This window comes from Mirounga angustirostris, unplaced genomic scaffold, assembly GCF_029215605.1.
Source record: "Mirounga angustirostris isolate CCGP_5_RB_7025 unplaced genomic scaffold, mMirAng1.0.hap1 SCAF_3, whole genome shotgun sequence".
Lineage (NCBI taxonomy): Eukaryota > Metazoa > Chordata > Mammalia > Carnivora > Phocidae > Mirounga > Mirounga angustirostris.
This window is the reverse complement of record NW_026991711.1, coordinates 187,108,897-187,123,048: the sequence shown is the minus strand read 5'-3', so window position 1 is coordinate 187,123,048 and position 14,152 is coordinate 187,108,897. Positions and strand designations below refer to the sequence as shown.

At 46.0% G+C, this 14,152-nt stretch overlaps 1 protein-coding gene across 9 annotated transcripts in view; it reads right to left on the bottom strand.

The window, feature by feature from the left end:
- Positions 1-13,057, bottom strand: part of ARMC9 (armadillo repeat containing 9) — a 150,167-nt gene extending 137,110 nt beyond the window's left edge. For 7 of the 9 annotated variants that reach the window (XR_010410337.1, XM_064587229.1, XM_064587228.1 and 4 more), the window contains exons 1-3: positions 12,936-13,056; positions 3,674-3,761; positions 2,163-2,288 (exon numbers count right to left, since the gene is read on the bottom strand). Coding sequence is in view for 6 of the 9 variants with exons in the window: in XM_064587229.1 (XP_064443299.1) it covers positions 2,163-2,288; positions 3,674-3,724 (177 nt within the window). In the remaining 3 variants the exon portion in view is untranslated. Of the gene's footprint in view, positions 1-2,162; positions 2,289-3,673; positions 3,762-12,935 lie in introns of all 9 variants that reach the window. The other 2 variants (XR_010410338.1, XR_010410336.1) reach the window with 1 other exon arrangement.
- Positions 13,058-14,152: the final 1,095 nt, after the last annotated feature.

The window sequence follows — 14,152 nt, the reverse complement described above, 5'->3', positions numbered from 1 at the left end:
CGGAAGAACGGGGAGGAAGCCCATTACTGACTGACACAGGGTGCAGGGGACCTTCCTAAGTGGCAGTACTGCTGGAGTCTGACGCCCCTCCAGGCTCACTGCGGCTGAGCTCGAAGCTGACCCCGTCATCCCCGCGAGCCACTCGGGGGGAGGCATGCTCTCAAGAGGGGGCTGGAGACCAAGAGTTCTTTGTGTGAGTGAGTTGCATGCAGACTCTTGTGAGTATTTTAAGGCTTCGAGTCAAGGTATTTTCTTACGTGGCTTGGCAGAGTCCACATGTTCAAATGGGCCATGTACAGTTTGTTCTAAATTCTTCATTTGTAGACCTGGGACCACAAACTTTCCTGTATCATTATAATCACATCTAAAATCCATCCTAACTTATGATTCATATTCTGTACCTGGAAATAGTCCCTGTATTTAATATCGACATACAAAGCAATCCAGTGTTATAACTCAATACAGTCACAAAGATTAATGATCTTCTCTAATATAAACCATGATCCCAGCCAGAATCACCAAGCTCAGAATATTTATACACCATCAACAATAACTTATAAACACACACACACACACGTCTTACAGAAGTGTGCTTTGGAAAATTCTCCATTTGTTGAGTGCCACTGGCACTTAAGATATTTTGCTAAGCTGCTGTTCCAGGTATTTTTGTTTGGAATAGCTATCACAGTGGGCACAGCTGTTTATTGGACGAGCAGAAAAAATATGCCTGTGGCAATCAGAAAGTTTCAAGATCTTTCAAGTTATAGAAAAATGGACCTGAATACAACTGAGAAATGTGAACCCAAACCACAAGATATCACTTCACATCCATTAGGGACTACTATCAAAACAAAACCAAACCAAAAACAAGTATTGGCAAGGCTGCGGAGAGCTTATAACCCCTGCACACTGTTGATGGGAATGTAAAATGTAATCACCATGGAAAAGAGTATAAAGGTTCCTCAAAAAATTAAAACTAGAACTACCATATGATCCAGTAATCCACTTCTGTGTATATATCCTAAATAACTGAAAGCAGGATCTCAAAGAGATATTCGTACACCTATGTTCACAGCAGCACTATTCACAATAGCCAAGAGGTGGAAAAAACTCAAGTGTCCACTGATGGACAAATGGATAAACAAAATGTGGTACAGACATATAATGGAATCTCCTTCAGCTTTAAAAAGGAAGGAAATTCTGTCACATGTCACAACATGGACAAACCTTGCTCCCTGTCCCCTCCAGCCTCCCCGAGCTAGAATGCAAGCACCTGGAGGGGTGAGCTTTGGTTTGGTTCACTGTGTCCCCAGTGCCTAAAATACATAACCTAAAACTGCTCAGGATGGGGATCACATTTGTTTCAGTTCCTAAGCATTGCATGGTTTCCTCTTTTTCTTCTTCCCAAGAAATGTACATTAAGGAGGGCACTTGATGGAATGAGCACTGGGTGTTATATGCAACTGATGAATTACTAAACTCTACCTCTGAAACTAATAATATATCGTATGTTAACTAAACTGAATTTAAATAAAAAATTAAATAAATAAATAAAATAAACAGAAATGTACTTATGTGGAAGATATTATGTCACAACCCATTTCCTAGGGAAGGTACACAGATTTAAAGATGACATTACTGGGACGCCTGGGTGACTCAGTCAGTTGAGCACCTGACTCTTGATTTTGGCTCAGGTCATGGTCTCAGGGTCATGAGATAGAGCCCCGTTGTGGCGGGCTCCGTGGTCAGCGGGGAGTTTGCTTCTCTCCCTCTTCTTCTCACTCTGCCCCTCCCCCTACTTGTACGCTCTCCCTCTCTCTAAAGTATATAAATAAATCTTAAAAAAAAGAAAAAAAAGATGATATTACTAATTCATACAGAAACACCTGAGCATCTACAAGTCACACTGCGGGTGCCTGGGGGCAGCTGGCTGGCTCAGTCGGTGGAGCATGTGACTCTTGATCTCAGAGTTGTGAGTTCCAGCCCCATGATGGGCATAGAGTTTACTTAAAAAATCAATCAATTAATTAATAAAATAAAATAAAAGTCACTCTGACCAGGTTCCCAGAAACAATTCCAATATTCTCTAATAACTGCATTTTTTACAAGTTGGGAGCATCTTGATTATTGACAGGTATCAAAAAAAAAAAGCAAAATGTTACCTGGATGATCAATGATCTGGAGTCCCTTAAAGAGCCACCTGCTGTTTTAGATAATGGCTTTCCTTTTATTTTGCATTCTTTTGAAAATGTTTTCAAGGTGTCTTCAAATTCAGCAAAATCTAAATACTATAAAAAAGAACATGAATGTATATACAATTCTCTATTTTAACGTCAACAAAGCAACTATCTTTGATGTAATTGTACCAGCTCTAAGTTACCACCTATTTATAATGGGGTTAACGAACTGTCATCTTTGGGAGAATTCAGGATCCAGCTTAGAATTTACTTACTTGACACACATACCCAAAGCCTAGAAAGACAGTATCATAGAAAATGCTTATTTACAGAAAATAAATTTGCTTTCAGAAAGAAAATGTGAGCTGCATGATTCATGATCGTTGTTAATAGAAGCAAAAGGATGTGTGCAGCATTCTGACAAAGGCAGAAGTGATCCCCAGAAGGCCTGACGGCTTTGGGTCTGGTAGGTCGCTGGGAATTTGCCCTGAAACTGGCCCTGGAAAGAGTGCCTGTCCTTAAGAACAGAAGACCAGCCATTGAAAGACGGGCAACGTCATCACTGATCCTGGAGCATGGCACTCCTGCTCACCGCCCATCCTGGCCCCTCTCCTGGCCTCCTCTACCATGTACTCTACTGCTGTTCTCTCCTCCTCCTCAGTTTGTGGCAGTCACGTCTTTTGGTTTCCACCTCCTGGGCGCGGGCTCTTTCCCCTTTGCTGGGACGGCTTTAAGAATGTATTCATGACCACACCAACGAATTCCAAAGCTGTGTTTCCAGGGCAGGTGCCTTGCCCCACGGCCGTGGCTCACAGTGCCTGATGAACGGTTTAATCACAGACTAAAACAGGAGCAACAGTTTCTTGAGCATCAGCTATGTGCTTGCCCCACGCTAAAGGCAGTAGAGAATATAAAAAAGCCTAGGCTATGGGTCCTGTCCTTCAAAAGCTTTCAGTGTAGGAAACCTAAATGTCCATTAACAACAAGTTAAGTAGATACAGTGGCTCAGTGAAATATTCTACAGCATAAAAAGTATGAGGCAGATCACAGGAAGACGTTCACGCCACATTACTGTTGATAGAGAAAAGCCAAGCTTTAGCACAATGTACATGGCATCATTCCATTTTGTAAAACAAACCATAGACATGTAAATATATTTTGAATATTCATATAAAAAAAGTCTGGAAAACTAGACTAACCCGTTAACAGTGGTTCCTGCAGGAGTGGAGCGCAGGGAAATGAACTTTTTGTACTTCCACATTGTTTGAATCTTTACTGTGAGCATATGTTACTATTACAATTTTCTTTAAAGAAATTTTTTTCAAGTGGCTTTAAGATTTCAATTTAGTTATGAAAACAAAAAAATCATATAATGGAAAACAGGTAATTCTAATGTAAGGATAGAAAACACATTATAAGGCACTGTAAAATTTGCTGCATTGTAAAATACAAGTTTTCAAGATCTCTTTCTGTGACCCGTGTTTTGTAAAACATACCTCTTTCACAAGTCCAAGTAATTCTGATTCATGAGCCAGAACATCCCCCATATTGAACGGTTACTGTTAATTCTCACAGCAAAAATCTCTACAAGGCAAAAATAGAAGATAAAAGCTTTCATTTCAACCATCTGTGAAATCATAAAAAGGTGGCTGTGGTGGGCAGAATAAGGCCCTCATCCTAACCCCCAGAACCTGTGAATATGCTAGGTTGCATGGCAAGAGGGAATTAAAGTTACACACAGAATCAAGGTTGCTAATCAGCTGACCTTAAAATAGGGAGAGTATATATGATTATATGGTGGGCCCAGTGTAATCACAGGGATCCTTATAAGGAGGCAAGAGGGACAATGTCAGAATGATGCATCGCTTGCCCTGAAGGTAGAGGAAGGGCCCCAAGCCAAGGAATGAGTGCAGGCAGCCTCTAGATGTTCAAAAAGGCAAGGAACAGATTCTCCTCTGGAGCCTTCAGGAATGAACAAGCCCTGTGAACACCTTGATTTTAGCTCAGTGAGACCCATTTTGGACTTCTGACCTCCAGAACTGTAAATCTGTGTTGTTTTCGGTCACCAATTTTATGGTAATTTATCATACGGAAATACAGAGGCTAATGTTCAAAGTAATTCCTTCTTCTATGACAACTACTAAAATGAATATGAACACGGCCTAGAAGGTGGTGTAAATGAGCAGCGAGGACTGCCTCTTCTTATTTGGTACTCTAATGTGCCATAATGTGGTATGTGTAATTCAAACAGTCAAGACCACAAAGTGCATTTTAGAACAAAACAGAATTTGACAAGGTTCATTCATTTAAAGAAGGATATGCATTAATATTAATCTGATATAAATGAACACCAATTCCTCACTCTGCCTCCAAATAAAAACTAATCATTCACACAAAGATCTGGGATACTACTTATCTGCAAGAAATCTTTAATGTTTCCTGAAGACCATTATCATTTAGCCTTACAGTAATGGGGGAGGAAGTGGAGTGCATTTACACAGATGTTAGCACAAGGTCATGCACCAGGGAATGTATTAGGTCAGTCTTTGTTTTGTTTAGTTTAGAGAGAGAGAGCAAGCGGGGGGGGGGGGGGGGGGGCAGAGGGAGAGAATCTTAAGCAGGCTCCATGCCCAGCATGGAGCCCAACATGGGGCTCGATCTCATGACCCTGAGCTGAAATCAAGAGTCGGACGCTTAACCAACTGAGCCACCCAAGCACCCCATGGTTAGGTTTTTAATTACATTTAAGGATGCACAATATCTATATGTACATTTCCAAACATTTAAATAAGTAAAATATTGCAAACCTTTTAAAAACGTATTTTCTACTTTTTCTGTCCCCAGGTGCGCCCAAAGCAGCCACTCCCCGTGCCCCACTCCCAGGCTCTTCAGCCAGATGGACTGCCCATAACCCCAGGGGAATGAAAAACGTCTGGGCACTAATACTGACTGTGCCATTCACTGGCACCTGATCTGGGGCAAATCACTGAAACTCGGGGCCTCTTTCACCTACAAAGGAGAGTGGAGAACTGGTCAGATCTCTTCTAGTTCTAGGAACACATGATGCTGTAACATTACATTTTGATCTGCCCATTACAGTGGATTTGATTTCAATTATTTGAGCACAAGTCAGGAAGATTAAATGTAGTAATCTCCCCCTTTTCATTCTCTTGTCTGTCTCACCATCATCTTGTGGCTTCATCTCTCCCGAGGTTCGGTGACACAATCTCCCATCCCTTCTCTCTCCACTTCAATTTCTATCCTATTAACAAGTGATCTTGCCCTTCCTGCTTAGGACCCTCCTGTGGTTCCACCATCCTCCAGACGAAGGCCACACTGCTTAGGCCCAACTCTCAAAGGCTACACAACGTGGCCTCCCACACTCTCTCCTTTGTTCTGTTAACTTGACCCACAATGGCCACTGTGGGGCCGCACCACCAGAAGCCCATGTCACATGCCTGCCCTCTCTTGAGGACTTTGCACTTACTGCAGACACCCTCCAGACGTCCCCGTCTCCTTCAGGTCGCTTAAGTGTCACCCCTTCGGAGAGACTTGCCCTGATTACCCTTTGGATGGGGTCAGCCCCATCACTGCTTAGTCTTTTGTCCTGTTTTATTTTTCTCAAAAGCACTAACCACTACCTGACTTGCACATCCCCCCTGTAAACAGGAGAACACCCGTCCCCTGGCAGCCCCAGTGCCTAGGCCAGGGCCCGGCATGCTGGAGTTGCTCAAAAAGGAATGGTAGTAATTTCAGGTATGAGGAAAATAAAGCAAGGAAGGGGACAGAGCTTGGAGCAGAGGGGTCTAGGGTTATTTTAGAGAGTGGGGGCAGAGAAGGCCTCCCTGGGAACATGTGGGCAGAGATGTGAGGACGTGGGTATACCTCTGGATCTGGGGGGGAGGGATTTGCAGGTGCAGGGGCTGCAGAGTGTGGAGAGTGGTGAGAGAAGCCAAGCCAAGCAGACACTGGAGGCCGTGAGGTGCGGGGCCACGTCAAACAGGCCTCGTGTAAGCTAGCGGCCTGCATGTACTGGGAAGCCCGGACAGGGGGCTGTCAGGGGACTGCCACCACCCGATTTACAGTTCCCAACAGCAGGGTCTGCTGTGTGGGGGAGAAACTGAGGGGACAGAGCGGTAAGGAGGCCATGGCAAAGCCCGAGCTGCTGACGAGGGAAGTCTGGATGGGGAACAGGAAGCTTGTGAAGGGTTCGGCTTCCACATGTGAAAAGGAGAGGTGGCATGACCCACTGACGGACTGGAGGTGGGATGTGAGGGGAGAAGTGAAGGGCGACGCTGGGGCCTAGGCAGATGCCATTTGCTGAGGTGGGGGAATCTGGGGGGGCTGTCTGAGAGGCCAGCTCAAGAGTGCCATTCCAGCCATAAGTGTCACAGGCCCACGAGGCATCCGAGTGAGTGGGGTGCTGAGAAGGTCCGGTGCATGTGAGTCGGGAGTAAAGGGAAAGGCGATTTTCTCTTTCAACATTCCTTTGGCTATCTGGGGTCTTTTCTGGTTCCATACAAATTTTAGGATTATTTGTTCCAGCTCTGTGAAAAAAGTTGATGGTATTTTGATAGGGATTGCACTGAATGTAGAGCTTGCTCTAGGTAGCATTGACATCTTCACAATATTTGTTCTTCCAATCCATGAGCATGGAACGTTTTTCTATTTCTTTGTGTCTTCCTCAATTTCTTTCATGAGTGTTCTATAGTTTTCCAAGTACAGATCCTTTGCCCCTTTGGTTAGGTTTATTCATAGGTATCTTACAGTTTTTGGTGCAATTGTAAATGGAATCGACTCCTTAATTTCTATTTCTTCTGTCTCATTGTTAGTGTATAGAAATGCAACTGGTTTCTGTGCATTAATTTTTATATCCTGCCACTTTGCTGAATTCCTGTATGAGTTCTAGCAATTTTGGGGTGCAGTCTTTTGGGTTTTCCACATAAGAGTATCATGTCATCTGAGAAGAGTGAGAGTTTGACTACTTCTTTGCTGATTCGAATGCCTTTTCTTTCTTTTTGTTGTCTGATTGCTGAGGCTAGGACTTCTAGTACTATGTTGAACAACAGTGGTGATAGTGGACATCCCTGCCGTGTTCCTGATCTTAGGAGGAAAGCTCCCAGTTTTTCCCCATTGAGAATGATATCCGGTTAATGTTAAAAAAGAAAATCCAAGCTAGTGGCATCGCAATTCCAGACTTCAAGCTCTATTACAAAGCTGTCATCATCAAGACAGTATGGTATTGGCACAAAAACAGACACATAGATCAATGGAACAGAATAGAGAGCCCAGAAGTGGACCCTCAACTCTATGGTCAACTAATCTTTGACAAAGAAGGAAAGAATGGCCAATGGAAAAAAGACAGTCTCTTCAACAAATGGTGTTGGGAAAACTGGACAGCCACATGCAGAAGAATGAAACTGGATCATTTTCTTACACCATACACAAAAGTAGACTCAAAATGGATGAAAGACCTAAATGTGAGACAGGAATCCATCAAAATCCTAGAGGAGAACATAGGCAGCAACCTCTGTGACCTTGCCTGCAGCAACTTCTTGCTAGACACTTTTCCAAAGGCAAGGGAAACAAAGACAAAAATGAACTATTGGGACTTCAACAGGATAAAAAGCTTTTGCACAGCAAAGCAAACAGTCGACAAAACCAAAAGACAACTGACAGAATGGGAGAAGATATTTGCAAATGTCTTATGAGATAAAGGGCTAGTATCCAAAATCTATAAAGAACTTATCAAACTCAACACCCAAAGAAAAAATAATCCAATGAAGAAACGGTCAGAAGACATGGAACAGATATTTCTCCAAAGAAAACATAAAAAGGCCAACAGACACATGAAAAAATGCTCAACATCACCTGGCATCAGGGAAATACAAATCAAAACCTCAATGAGATACCACCTCACACCAGTCAGAATGGCTAAAATTAACAAGTCAGGAAACGACAGGTGTTGGCGAAGATGAGGAGAAAGGGGAACCCTCCTCCACTCTTGGTGGGAATGCAAGCTGGTGCAGCCACTCTGGAAAACAGTATGGAGGTTCCTCAAAAAGTTGAAAATAGAGGGGCGCCTGGGTGGCTCAGTTGGTTAAGCGACTGCCTTCGGCTCAGGTCATGATCCTGGAGTCCCTGGATCGAGTCCCGCATCGGGCTCCCTGCTTGGCAGGGAGTCTGCTTCTCCCTCTGACTCTCCCCCCTCTCATGTGCTCTCTCTCATTCTCTCTCTCTCAAATAAATAAATAAAATCTTTAAAAAAAAAAAAAAGTTGAAAATAGAGCTACCCTAGGACCCAGCAATTGCACTACTAGGTATTTACCCAAAAGATACGAATGTAGTAATCCGAAGGGGCACCTGCACCCCAATGTTTATAGCAGCAATGTCCACAATAGCCAAACTATGAAAAAAGCCCGGATGTCCACTGACAGATGAATGGCAGATAAAGAAGATGTGGTATATTATATACAATGGAACACTACTCAGCCACTAAAAAAATGAAATCTTGCCATTTGCAACGACGTGGATGGAACTAGAGGATATTATGCTAAGTGAAAGAAGTCAATCAGATAAAAACAATTATCATATGATCTCATTCATATGTGGAATTTAAGAAACAAAACAGAGGAACATAAGGGAAGGGAGGGAAAAATAAAACAAGACGAAATCAGAGAGGGAGACAAACCATAAGAAGCTCTTTTTTTTTTTTTTTAAGATTTTATCTATTTATTTGACAGAGAGAGAGAGAGAGACACAGCGAGAGAGGAAACACAAGCAGGGGGAGTGGTAGAGGGAGAAGTAGGCTTCCCGGGGAGCAGGGAGCCTGATGTGGGGCTCGATCCCAGGACCCTGGGACCATGACCTAAGCTGAAGGCAGACACTTAACTGACAGAGCCACCCAGGCGCCCCAAGAGGCTCTTTTTTTTTTTTTTTTTTGACAGAGAGAGACACAGAGAGGGAGGGAACACAAGCAGGGGGAGTGGGAGAGGGAGAAGCAGGCTTCCCGCCGAGTAGGGAGCCTGATGCGGGGCTTGATCCCAGGATCCTGGGATCATGACCTGAGCCGAAGGCAGTCGCTTAACCAACTGAGCCACCCAGGCGCCCCGAGGCTCTTAATCATAGGAAACAAACTGACGGTTGCTGGAGGGGAGAGAGGTGGGGGGATGGGGTAACTGGGTGATGGACATTAAGGAAGGCACGTGATGTAATGAGCACTGGGTGTTACATAAGACTGATGAAGCACTGAACTCTACCTGTGAAACTAATAATACATTATATGTTAATTAACTGAATTTAAATTTTAAAAAAAGGAAAGGTGGGAGCTGGATGTAAGCATTTGGAAACTGTCAGCATAAAGATAGCATTTCAGGAGACAAGGATCCCAAACAGACCAGGACTCCTAAGGAGAAGGCGTAGCAGAGCAGAGCTCAGGCCTGTGCCTAAACCCTGGAGCACTCGGGGACTGAGGGCTCAGGGAGAAGAGAAGAAGCCAGCGAGAGATGAAGCCAAGAGCAGTGACTTATCGGTGGGACACAACCAGGAGACTGTGGAACCTGGAAGCCAAGGACAGTGTTCCTCACATCAACTGTGACTACACATGGTTGAGTAAAATGTGGGCAGAAGACTTGAGCCCTGGATTTGGCAACAGGGAGTTTGACAGTGACGTGGACAAGAGCAGTGAAGAGAGGCACCTGACTGGAAAGGGTTAAAGAGAGGAAGAGAAGTCACAAAGGAGGGACAGGGAGATCTGTCACAAAAAGGGGAGGAGAGATCGAGTGGTGGCTAGAAAGATATGGGAGGTTTTTTAAGGAGGAAGATATTATAAACAGTAGGTTTGTTAAGTTGATGGGAAGGACCCAGTTAGAGAAGGACAAATTGAGGCAGAAGAGAGGAGATGGTCAAAGAAGCAAGGTCCCTGCCGCGTCCAGTGTCCAGCTGGAGGGCCTGGCCCTAGATAGGGTGGGGACAGTCCATCCCCTGTCACGGAGGGAGGGCAGAGGAGATGGGTCCGTACCATCTCCTGGAATCTGTCCAAAGAAACGGACAGATTCAGCGATGAGTAGAACAAGAAACAAGGTCATCAGCAGTAAGAGGCCTGTTGATAGCTGGAAGAGAAGAGAAGGCGGGAACCAAGCTGACTAAGGACCAGGGCAGGATTTCCAATATCGAGAGTCTGCTTAAGATACATGGATTCAAATCCAAAATGGAACCAGTCTGCATAATTCTGCAGTTTCTCCAGCCACTTCCAGCTGTCTGAGTTAGGTTAGCCAAGGTGAGGTTTTTCCAGAAGACAGGGGAAAGAGAAAACAAGTATAACAGTGATGGAGCAGTGGGGCCGAAGGAAGGGAGGTGCATGGGGGGTTCTAGGGCAGTGAAAAAGCAACAGGCTCAAACACCTGCTTAACGAGGCATGGCACCTAAGATCTGCTTCTGAGGCACATTGATGGGAGCTTGAAAAAGTGTGATCAGAGCAGAATGGGTGCTTGAGTTTAGAGATGATGCAGCAGTAAAACGTTCATGACCATGGGAGTGGTGGATAAAAAGAATGGACAAAAGAGATGCCTAAAAGATGAAACCGGAGCGAGCAGCCAGGACGGTAACATCTCCAGAACTGAAGTAGAGGAGGTGGAGGGGCAGACAGGGAGCCAGGCGCTACAGGCTTCACGGGGTAACAACTGCACCCCTGCTAGGTGACAGCCTCAAGGAGGGGTGGCGAGTGGTAAAGCCCAGAGCATGCACTTCAGAAGAGGTGCAGGTGCTGAAGCAGGGAGGCAGTGGTCTAGACGTAGCAGGGAGGACAGGACGCCTACCCTTCCTGGCACCTGCAGTCCTGCCAGATACACAAGGAGGAGAAAGACCGCCTACTGTTGGGGACCACCATCTCTGCAGCCCTTCTCTGGACCCACACCACCCCTGCCCCTCTCCCCCTTCCCCACATCAGGCCCACCAGTGGTAAACCCTGGGCATTCCCCGGTACCACATGCTCTTTCACAACTCCAAAACTTCTGTTTGATATACACGCCCCATCACAAACTTGACACATCATGCTAACTTAACCCTGAATTGACCTCCTTCAGGAGGTCTCCCAGGAACCCCTCCCCTTCCTTCCCTATCAAGGCTATTCTCCCTCCTCTGGGGTACCTCTGAACTCTACATTTACTTCTACTGCTACACTTATTACCCTGTTTACAAAGGCAGTGAGGTGGATTTAAATGTGATCCCTCCAGGGGCACCCGGGTGGCTCAGTTGGTTAAGCATCCAACTCTTGATTTCAACTCAGGTCATGATCTCAAGGTCGTGAAATAGAGCCCCGTGTCTGGCTCCACGCTGGGTGTGGAGCCTGCTTAAGATTCTGTCTCTCCCTCTCCCTCTGCTTCTCCCCAAGCCCCCCACCACTCACGCACTCTCTTTCTCAAATAAATAAAAATAAACAAATTTGATCCGTCCAGAACCTAACAGAGTCTGCTAGGCATGATAGACACCCAAGATATTTACAAATAAATGAAGTCCAAGCACAGAGAACAGCATTTTTTTTGAAGGTCCTAGAACAAGAAAACTTTGTTGTTTTTGAGAACTCAAGCTCCTTCCTACCTCGGGGCCTTTGCACATACTCTTCTCGCTGCTTGCAACATTTTCCTCCTCTTTCTTCACCTGGCTAACCTCTGCGCTTAATAAACATCACTTCCTCGGAGAAGTTCTTCAAGACCATCATTTGAATAAGATTCTACTGTGATGGTCTCTCCGTGAATGTGAGCCACTGTTGGGTATTCTATTACTCTGACATACTTAGAATTTTCTCTAAACCTTTGTATCATAAAAGCTCATTTATTAAGAATTTTTGTATGCCAGGCAATGTGCAAAATGCTTCACATTTAATTTTCACAATACACCTGAGAGATGAATATTATTTACATTCTTTTACAGATGAGGCAACTGAGGCTCAAGAAGCCTGAGGTGCTCCAAATAATCCAGCCAGTAAATGACAAAAGTCAGAATTTAAATCCAGACCGACATTAACCACTACACAGCATTACCCCAAATGCTGGGACCACCTCAATCAGAATCCGCTTGTGCAAATGAAATTCCTAGAACCACCCTGATCCTACTGAACACCGCGGCAGGCACGATGCCCAGAAATTGCTTTAAACAAGCTCTCTTTTATGCACGCTCAAGTTTGAGAACCACTGCTCTACTTTGCGCAAAAACTAGAGAAAACTTCTTCAGCCACTCTTGCGGGTTGCCGTGTGGCGGCTTCTTATTTTCTATATAAAGGGCTTTAGGACCTACAAGCTGGCTAAAGGGAAGGCTATGGGGTTTGTCTGGAAGACGAATTTGCATGGCTAGGATCCTAGTTTTGCTTAGACTGGATTAAGTCTGGGGAGGTTGGCTGATGCAGATAACCGAGGGGCTGTATCTAAAAGCCCCAGGCTACCCGCTCACGCCGTCACTACCCAGCTGGACGACTTGCGCCCCCCTCCAAGTCTGGCCCACTGCGGCCCAGATCAGGGACTACTTGCGGGAAGCAGCTGGGCCTGTCCTCGGTTTGTCCAGGAGGCCGCCTCGGGCCCACGCCAGCGTAACAGCCCAGGGCGGCAGAGCAGAAGCGGGGGCGTTCGGCAGCGGCTGCCAAGCTGGCTTTTCTCCGGGGCGAGGGCTCCACACATCTTGGGCCCTCGGGCCCCACCACAGCCCCTTCCCGCCCGCGGGCTGCGGGTGCCCGGGCAGCCCGACCGCGTCGGAGGACACGCTTACCTGCTGCACGGCCGCGGGCACGCTCCCTTAACCGGCTCGGCCGCCACTGATCCAGCTGTCGCCCCGGCAACCGCCGCCGCCAGCCCGGCGTCACGTGGGGGCGGCGCAGCCAATCACGGGACGCGCCGGCGCGGAGCATCCTGGGAGGAAAGGCGGGCTCTTTGGGAGCAGGAGCTGCGAGGCTTCCTGGCGGCGGAAATGGAGCCGAGGTTTGCCTTGCAGTGGGTTCTGCGGGTTGCATCCTGCGGGGAGCCTTCCCGGTCTTCCTCTCCACGACTTCCCACTCGTTCATTCCACAGACATTGCGCCCGGCGCTGTGCCCGGCTCTGGGGATGAGCCGGCCGGGCGCAACACCTAACCTCAAGGAGCTCGTTCTATCCCAGGGAAAACAAAAGCGGCAAGAGATTACAGTATAGGGTGGTGTTCGTGGGAAAATACGTAGGCGTTGTTATTCTCGCTTTACAGGAGCGACCCAGAGCTACCTTAGAACCAACAATGTCGCCCAGTTCAGACTTCCACCCCACTGCAGCAGTTTCCCGGAATTTTAGAGAAACGCGCCCCCCTCCCCGTGAAATTTGGCTTTTCAAATAAAACAGGACCACAGATCCTCCCTCTCCTTGTACATGGTGCTTTGGAGCTTAAATTAAACAGCACTGAAAGAGCACCTGCCAGTCCCCAACTCAGCTGGAGGTTGGGAGGTGGCTAGAGACAGGACCTTCCTTCCAGGCACTGAGGCTCTGTAGTGGGAGTCTCTGTTTCCACTTCATGCTTCCAAAAAGGTGACCAAGGCCAGAGTCAGGGAAGAGAGTATGGAGAAAGCAGGTGAGCTTTACTTTGAAGAAGCCCTAAGATGGTCTGTGGCCACCATCTCTCCGGCCCCCAGCCCTCCCAGTTCTCTTCTGGGACTTGAGATTATCTTCAAACAAAAGTTGTATTTATCAGGAAGAGAAATCCTGTCTTTGGGATATGTATTGAAGATAAATCTCCCTGTTCCCAATAATAAGTTAACGTTTGACACCTCAGTGTGTGCCAAAGGTTGCCAGACAAAATAGAACACTTAAATTTGAATTTCAGATAAGTTTTTAATAATAAGTATATTCCAAATCCAAATATTGCCTTATTTTATGCCACATACAGGACATTATATTGTCCTGTATTTTTACTGGCTGAATATGGCAACCATGTGTGTGCCCAGCACTGTGCTAAGTGATTACATA